Source organism: Corylus avellana, chromosome 10 (assembly GCF_965113065.1).
Source record: "Corylus avellana chromosome 10, dhCorAvel1.hap1.2, whole genome shotgun sequence".
NCBI lineage: Eukaryota > Viridiplantae > Streptophyta > Magnoliopsida > Fagales > Betulaceae > Corylus > Corylus avellana.
In genome coordinates, this window is record NC_142499.1 from 17594224 (window position 1) to 17603989 (window position 9766).

Below are 9766 nucleotides of genomic sequence, written 5' to 3' on the forward strand. Positions count from 1 at the left end.
AACCAAACAAATTTTTTTTCAAAAAAAAAAAAAAAAAAAAAGATAAATTTTAAATGGACCAATTAATTAAGACAATAAGAGTCCACCATACATATGTTCTACACTTCTACTAATAAAATGGTCCTAAAACATTTATTATCGGTTAATTATCAGTTAATTCGGTTACTTATCGGCTAATTCGGTTAACCGATAAAAAAATATTTATACCGATTAATGAAACCGATGTTGGTATAAAAATCATTAACCGATTACCGACTGACTTCTGGCGGTAAGTGGTTAATGTCGGTTCGATTGCAGTTGGTACGCGGTAAACATTTAATTTGCCCACCCCTAGCGGCGGTGATGATAAGGGTTGAACTTCTAAGCCCCTTACACTGTTGAGAAGGGTGTGCTCTAGCAAGCCTCTCCACTACAAGGACTCGAAGATCCCCGAATTCATTCGTTTATGTGCCAAGGTGGTGGCTTTACTGTTGGAAACGACCTCGGTAGTGAATCCTTCTATTATGATGCCAAGTTCACCAATAAGAGTAGTTTAGCATTATGGGATTGTGCTTACCAAAAAAAAAAAAAAAAGGAATTAAGTTGGATAATTTTCAAGGACCAAAAAGCTTATGCTCAACAACTTACGTGTTTATATTCTTTAGAAGAAGAAAAAGTTAAGGAATTAAGTTGGATGCTTTTCAAAGTACAAGAAAAAAAAAAAAAAAAATCTATTGGTGGTCAACAACGCATTTATATTCTATAGAAAGAAGAAAAAAGGTACGAAATTAAATTAGATACTTTCAAAAGTCGAAAAAAGGGGGAGGGGAGAAAAGACGTTGCAGTCTTATTACAAATTAATTTACCGAAGTCTCAAGAATATTTCATCTCAACAAAGTGAACAAACCAAACCAAACGAATTCAAATGTTGATAAGGATAAAGATAGAACTACTCCACGAATAGATGATAATCATATTATCTACATTCAAATGTAAATATTTAAATTCAAGTTTGTAGTTTTTTTTTTAAACAAATTGTAACTACACTCTTAAGTCTTAACCATATCTTTTTGCAAATGAGAATGGTTACACATCTATCTCTTGTGCAAATCTACCAATGAATATGTAGGACCTACATTTTACTGTAGGGAGATAAGTGAAAGATAGGATCAACCACTAAAGCACAAAGGACTTCAGTTTTATCACGTCTACAAGAGACACACGTAACAAGGGGGAGACATAAGCCAACAGAAAAATCAACAAAGCCAACAGCCTACAGCTTTGGTAGTGAGCGGAAGCTATGGGACCCCGATTATTGGATAGCCAAAATACAAAAGTTGTTTGTTTGTGGTGTTGTAATAAATCCAGTGCATCAACGTCGTGGCGGAGGAGGTGAAGGGCACACAAAAGGAGGGGATCTTCAATATGACCTTAAGACTTGCTTGCTCCTCATGGAGTGCAATGTGGCACAGAGGAATGCCACCAATTAGGGCGCTATTGTCAGGTAATTTATAAAGATAATCATAAATATTAAATCTCACATTGTCTAATTACTAGGTAAAACTGAACTTCATAAGAAATTTTAAGAAAACTCTAAATTGACTTAATCAATTTGAGATAATAGTGATGGCTATCATTTTTCATATTGGAAGGACCGCTTGACAGAGATTGAAAACAAAGATAGCTTTGGATCAATGCAATGGGAATTTCAGAAACTTTCAGTTTCCGGGTCAGAAACATAATTTAAAAAAAAAAAAAAAAAAAAACATTGACGTTTCATAATTAAGTAAAATAATATCTTGGCAAAACAACATGTCTACAAATCACAAGACCAAAAATTTATAATATCTTCTTAAAATAGTCATTCTACTCCCAAGACACCCATAAATATACACCATTTACCTGAAATACATATGGAAACAAGACAAGTGCAAAAATGACCCTAAAATGTCAGTGTTCACATAAGGAGGAGGTTTTAATAAATATTTCTTGTGGGCACTAAACAGGATATTCCGACCAGATGCCAAATTTTGGAATCAGATGAAGATGAGTAGACGTCTACTCCGTGCCTTGCATAGGAACCATCAGATGTTGGGTCTGAGACTACAAACATTACAAGAATCCAGTATGTACGTATTAGAGCCAACTAAACCAAAATAATAGAACAGCTAGCGTATAGAAGAAATTACTTGCTTAATCAACAAAATTTCTCCAAAAGATAGTATGGAAAACTATATAAACTAAAAAGGCATCTAACAGATAATAATAATAATCATAGGTAATATCATATCAAAGGGGACATACTGAAAAGAAAGGACCAGCGCAGACACAATACATCAGAAGAGACAAAAATAAAGAGTAAAACACCTAATAATAGACTAATAGTGGATGTACTCAACTATTTAGTATACAAAAGCAAGATTTAGACTGAACATAATCTAAGTGGGGCACAGCTTTCACGTATCACACAATGACTTCCAAGCAGCAACAGTTCTACCAAATATTTATCCATCTCATGTTTGATAAAATCCTATCCAGATCTCCAAAATCTTATGATTTTACCATCTTAAAAGGCCCAAACATTTTGGATCTTAAATAAAATATTTAACAATTGGGATCCAATGAGGATTTTTTTAGCATCCCAATATTAGATTTTTTACCAACTCATAAAAGTATTAGATTTTTAACTGTTTTCTATTTAGGTCTTAAACAGGTAGAGACTATTCAAACGGTTATAAATTTATTGTGAGCATAAAGGACAACTGATTCCTTTTCTGGAAGGGGTGTTTCTAACTCTGCATTTGAATTTGCTAGACCTTTATTCAAACGGGTAGAGACTATTCAAACGTTTTAAATTTATTGTGAGCATAAAGGACAACTGATTCCTTTTCTGGAAGGGGTGTTTCTAACTCTGCATTTGAATTTGCTAGACCTTTATTGGCAAAACTTAGTCCACTTGAGGTATTCGCTTATCTACTCTGATTGTGTTTGTTGTTTCTTTCAAAGTTAGTTCTTTAGATTGTAATCACTCACTAGTTATTTTAGTAGTTTGTGATATCTCACAAACTACTTATAAAAAATAAAATAAATAAATAAATAAAAAAGTAGTTTGTGATATCTCACAGTCCTCCATTCAAATCTTGAAGGACCTCCCCAACTAATCTTCGATAGGATCCGAAAATTTTAAAAACCTTGATCCATCTATGACATTTTTACCAAATTTCTATTTGGATTCTTTAACATTGATTCTAAAGTGCTCCTTCCAAGAGTGCAGATGTATGAGCTGAAATCAATATGTATGAACTGGTATATGAACTATAAAAGAACAATTTGTGATCTGAGTAAATCCTGCGTAGGCCAAGTATGATTCTACCACAACTAAATATAGGAAGATGATTAATACAACTTATATTTCTTTTGTAGAATTGACCTTCATCCTTTTTTAGAATGGTTGGTTTGCTCCATCGAAAACTACTATATTAGTCATTAGGATTAAAGATAGTCCTCAAATGCAGTATAAGTTTCAGATCTATCGGATACTTCAATCAAACATTGCACTTGTCAGACACTTGAGGATGCAACTCCTGCTTCCACCCATGTCCAACACTCATCGGGATATCACCAAAAGAAAGGGTTCACCATTTTCCCCCTCTCTTAAAAGAAAAAAGGTGCAGGATTGAGGAAGATGTTTTGCATTTTCATCAAGAGGCTTAGAATAATGCTAGAAACTATATTTTTATTCCACAATATTGACGTAGCAACCCAACTAATCATTAGATTAGTTCTTGTTAAAAAAAACAAAAGGGTTAGTGCCCTTACCTATGGTAATGACGATAATCAACTAGCCGCCTTGATTTTAAAAAGTGTCAAAGGTGGAATATGTCTTCATCTTAAAGACCAACATGCACCTTCCATCCATTTTTTTTAACAATGATTCATGTCAACGCCCTTTAAAACACGACACATATCCTCCGATATGGAATATTAATATTATTTAAAAATTAAAAAACTTAAAAATGAAAACAAAAACTAAAAAACAAAAAAACAAAATTATCTTGGCCAAAATAGGGGTACCCGCCCACCTCCATTTTTGCTAAGAGGGGGGCTCGAGCCACTATGGCCCCATGGAAGTGGTTCAGCCACTCAAACCAGCCATATGGGGGTGGCTAAACCACTCCCATGGCCCTTGGTGATAGTTTGGCCACCCCAAATGGCCAAAAAATAAAAAAATAAATAAAAATCAGGGTTGGCCAAATGGGGATAGCAGAACTACCTCCATGGCCCTTGTGGGTGTTTGGCTACACTCCAAAAGACCAAAAGAATAATAAAATAAAAAGATAACGAATAAAACATAAATTAAGGGTTGGCCAAATGGCCTAGCCACCCCTAGACCGGCCAAAATGGGGCAGCAACCACATCTTGACAAACTAAATTTTTGTTTTTGTTTTGTTTTTAAGTTTTTTTTTAAAAAAAAAAATTAACAATTTTTTAATAAATAATATTAATAATCCATGTAAGACAAGTGTCACATTTTAAATTGTATTGACGTCGATCACCATTAAAAAATGGATGAGACCTGAACAAAAGGTGCACGTTGCTCTTTAGGATGAGAACAGATACCACCTGTGACACTTTTTGAAACCTAAGCGGCCATTTCATTATGGCCCTTACCACATGTACCAAAATGGCATTTAACCCTTAAAAAAAATTCAAAGGTTAATTTGGGCTGCCACATCAGTATTGTGGGATAAAAAAATGGTTTATAGCCATTTCTCACAGGCTTAGATGAAGTTACTATTTTCAATTCATTTCACCATATGCAAGCAGAGAGAGAAAGCAAGTCAAACATAGATAAGTACATACAAGAATGAGCCTAGAGAAGGTGGTCCAAACTTTCCGGCACTCTCTAAAAGGTAAATTTGAGAGAAAAAGGAAATTTTAACTAGTATGCAAACTGTATTGTCCTTATAGAGATAAAAGGGGGAGAAAATTTGGAACTGCATCCTCGAGGACCAAATAAGTGGCTAAAGTCTAGATACTGAAACTGCAGTTATACATAGACCTCTGATCCCCACTTCATTAAATAACCAAGTGAATGCATGTCAACGTTAAACTTAAAGATGTCAATCAAGCTATTTACATTTGGCTACTCTCCTTGTCGCTTTGCAAGTATCTTAGAGCAGCCCCTATATTCTAGTCACAACGTAAAAATCAAATGGGCTGCCTTTCTCCCTGTGATTTTTCAGGAAAAACTGTTTCCCAAAAAGCTTATTCAATTCAACAAAGAACAGCACGCAAAAAAAAAAAAAAAAAAAACCCCTTTCCCTAAAGGCTGCTATTGCTAAGAAGTTTTTTGGTCACTTCATTAGAAAATGATGGATCTTTCATAAGCTCCTCATATGCCACTTGCATCAGTTGAGGTACCCGACTAGCCACCATTTCTTTTATTATCAAAAGAGGCAAAGAAGAAAAGTGAAGGAACAATAATGCTTCAACAGGAAATAAAAAACGAAAGGATGAATAAAGAGTAGATTAAAATCCACATACAGCTCAATTTCTACTACATAATGCTTTCTGAAGCATAATCAACACCATGAGTATGTTAAATAATATTTAGAAATTGATGTGTTTTATCATTTCAAAGACAATAGCAACTGTCTTTTCTTTTTTTTTTTCTTTGTGGAGGGAGAAGGGGAAAAAGAGTGGGGCGCAGGGGTGGACTAATGCCCTAGTTGTAACAATAGAATAGACAGCATCTATGGTAAATGAATAGTATTCTTCCATGATATGTGAAGATCATTTTACATACTATCTTATTAGTACATATCAGCTGATACATGATGCCATGGAGTACAAAACACAAAAAACAGGATGCATAACATGAAAATAAATCCAACCACTAGAACAAAACAACGTGAGTCCCTAGCTGTGAACTTGAGTACATATAAATCATGATTAAAATATACAATCTTAAACATGGCTCTAGTCTCTAGGTATTTTCCAATATATGGGCAGATATAATTTTTCAATATCAATTTATATCTGCACATACCATATCGTAATATCTAGCATGGACACCTATCAATACAGTTACCAAACTCGATTGATAGAACTAAGTTCAAATTAACACCTTCAATTGCTAGAGTTTATGAGAAAGTGAAGTAAATATTAAGTGAATTATGAGAATCAATTACTGTACTTGGAGGTTAGAAAAAGTTACACTACTCATCCATCATGCGAATACTCCATTCGAAGTATTTTAGCTTAGTATATATTAACAAAATATATTCAGCAAGGATGTACACTTATGTTGTTTATAATGTGAGAGAGAGAGAGAGAGAGAGAGAGAGAGAGAGAAAGAGAGAATACCTGAGAACCTGGGTAATTAATACCTTGCGAGAAAGAACCTTGACGAGCAATCTGACAGACATCATCAAAACATCCGCCATAAGATGCCATGACAAGCTTGCATTTTTTTCTTTCTTTTTTTTTTATGAGTAATCTTAGTCCCTACCCCCTTGGAGTTAAGCTTGCATATTAATTTTAATCAATAAAAGTACGCACAATTCATACATCAACCAAAAAACATAAGATTAGCTAGATGTGTAAAAGAATCTCATTCCACCTGGCCATTTGGACTTGGTTGAACGTCTTTTTTAGCAGATGCATCTCCACCCTTTGCTGACCCCTTAGTGTCACCCTATCAAATGCCATAATTTGCAAATCCAACATTTAAAATTAAAAGACGCTCATATGAATGAGAACAATAAACCAAAAACATCAAAATTAAGAAATTTTAGTAACCAGCCATGTCAATGGAAGAGATAACTTAACATACCTCGATCTGCAGCAGCACAATAAAACGAGAAAACAAGGAAACGAAAAACACTGTCAGTCCAAACTTATACAGAAGCTCATAAATATCAAATCAAAAAAGAAGAATATACATCACAAATCAAATTTCCAAACAATAAAAATAATTACGGATAAGCAGGAAAGGTAAAACGGTAAGATTTAAAATTACCTCCCTGTATCTGGTCAAGTAAATTTTGAGCGGATCGATGTAATCCTCAAACCCTAAAGTAGCCATAGCCCAAAGCAAATCATCGCCATTAATAGTCTTCCTCTTCTCTCTCTGGCATTTGTCACTAGCCCTACACATAATTCAAGCAACAAACCCTCCAATTTAACCCACAACCAAAAAAAAAAAACTATAAATAAAACCAAAAATAAATATTGATCTCGTACTCGCTGGTGATGAAGCTTATGAACTCAGAGACGCACTCTTGAACGGTCTCTTTGGCGTCCTTAGCGATCTTCCCGTTCGCAGGGAGCGCCTTCTTCATGATCCGGCTGATATTCGCGATGGGGAGGAACCGGTCCTGCTCGCGAACGTTAGAGCGGGGACTCTGCTCGCCGCTCTCGAAGCTCCCTCCGTTTGGACTCGCCGGAGCATCGGCCATCCTCGCGAAAACCCTATCCCATAGCACCAATCACAAAACGACATCGTCAGTCGGACCAGAAACCCTAGCCCCCCGGTCGCGCCGAAAACCTAGACAGAATAGCGAAGGAGGGCGGGTTGTGATTTGTATACGTGTGGCTCTGTGTGCGCGTGTGAGAGAGAGAGAGTGAGAGAAAAAAAAAATGAAATAGTAAGCGGGTTTCGTACCGAATTTGTATTTGGGCGCGAGAGAGCGAGAGGCTTTAGATCGGGTGGTAGTGGAGGGAGGGGGATCGGACGCTGGAGAAGAGAGGAGAAAGGAGACGACTGAGATGAGAGAGCGAGGTGTATCAGCACCGTTGGTTTTTGTTCTTTTCGGTGAGGGGCTCTGTTTGGCTTTGTGGTGGGTTTCCTTGATTTATTTTTATATTGGTTGCTCTTTTTCCGTGTCTTCCTGCTGTTTCTGTTCTGGATTGTTCGCCGATCTGATTACACCACGTGTTGAGAGTTTCTGGTTACCTGTGTTTTCCGCCTTTTGTTTGGTGGCGGTCATACGTCATTCATTGGCTACACGACGTCGTTACTAGTGTAGTGATCAGTGATCACCATTTATCGCATCGTTTGTTTGTAAATTTGTAATAGTGTGTAAAACTTTTTTTTTTTTTTTTCCTGAAATAATTTGTTGGTAAAGTTCTTAAATTCTTAGCTATTATTTTTAATTATATTTAATTATGAGAAATGTTACGGTTCTTTTTGGTGTTCTTCTCGTTCTACATGAATATTGTTTTTTTCTATAAAAAAAAAAACAATATTTAAGTAGGACTAAGAAAACACTAAAAAAAACCGTAGCATTTCTCTTTTATTATTTACTCAAATCTTAGCAATTAGTTTTCAAATTAAATATTAGGATTAAGTAATTATTATTTCTAAAATGAAGAACAATATAGCAAATATTGATATAACAAAAATTTATTTATTTAATTTAAAAAGAGAAGTGTTACACATCCATCTCTTACATAATTTTTGTTCATATATTATGTAAATTCACCATTGAATTTGTGGGGTCCACAATCAACAACCATCGTAATCCTCTACCATTCTTAGAGTACTCTACTAGGAAAATTTCTTCAAAACTCAACATTGTTTTTAAATTCAATGGTGGAGATTTTGCCATATCAGCAAGTATCATTTTATTACTATTATTTCATCATTCTCTCATCATTTTCCATATGTTTTTTTTAAAAAAATCAATCATTAGATTTGTTGGACGTACATAAGTATACAAATTTTGCTTTGTCAAATTTAATGGTGTACATGTTACTTCTCTTTTTTCTCTCACTTGTTTTTTATAAAATAATTTTAACATAAGATCAAGATAACACAAAAAGAACATCAAGAAAACACCTAGCATTCCCAATTTTTAAATGACACAATAACATACGACATTAGATTTTTTACATCTAATCTAGTAATATTTACCATGAATTAGATCATCTCTCTTTCAAGAGAAGAGACATGCTATTATTTAGTATTTTCTCACCATTTTCCTACCCTTCTTTTTTCTAGATATTTTAGCTAGCTAGATGCTCCAAGCATCTACTGTAATAGTGGCAATTTTAGCCACTCAAAATACACTTTAAAAAAATAATAATAATTAATTTCAGCTACTAATTTTTTAATACAAAATTCAATAGATTATCTGTACAATTATCAATTTTATTTAAATATTATTTTTATTGAAAAGAGAGAAAAGAGGGAGAGGAAAGGGAGAAATTTGTATTTTGAAATATTTATTGGAGAGTAAAAAGGGTAATAATATTTAAAGAATACGCTAGAGATGCTCGGAGATCTTACGAATTGAAGTTGATTTTTACAAATTAGGATCATTTCTATTTTATTTGAACTAAAAAATATTCAATTAATTATAGTAAATAAGTAAAAGATAAGAATATCTTTCTATTATAACTTACTAGTGAAAATTCTATTCTCACCAAAATTGTACCAAAAAATTATGCATTTCTCGTGCCTCTTAAAAGTACATTCAATGTATCAGCTATGGTTGCCTACTCACCATGGCCTGACGGCCTTGACTACAACTTTGACCACGGATCTCCTTGATATGAACAACCAATTAGACACGTGGCATTGGAAAGGCATTATAGAACACTACAAGTCTACAATTCAAGAACATCTACTCATCTATAATTCAATCATATTGTACAAACAATATCATGTGCCACAGTCCCTGTGGGCCATTTCATCACACGTGTTGACACTTAAGAGAAGGAAAAAGAGGGCCTCTCGAGATGTCTCCATTGATGTGCAAATTACATTGCACTCTAGACC

At 34.5% G+C, this 9766-nt stretch overlaps 1 protein-coding gene across 1 annotated transcript; it reads right to left on the minus strand.

Moving 5' to 3' along the window:
• Window positions 1-1792: 1792 nt before the first annotated feature.
• Window positions 1793-7832, minus strand: LOC132192317 (nuclear transcription factor Y subunit B-8). Its single transcript, XM_088511054.1, has 6 exons — window positions 7649-7832; window positions 7228-7455; window positions 7004-7133; window positions 6605-6679; window positions 6349-6399; window positions 1793-2082 (listed from the first exon to the last, which is right to left on the minus strand). Exons 2-6 carry the CDS (start codon window positions 7440-7442, stop codon window positions 2038-2040), a joined length of 516 nt encoding a protein of 171 aa, XP_088367180.1. The 5' UTR covers window positions 7443-7455; window positions 7649-7832; the 3' UTR covers window positions 1793-2037.
• Between the last annotated feature and the right edge of the window lie 1934 nt (window positions 7833-9766).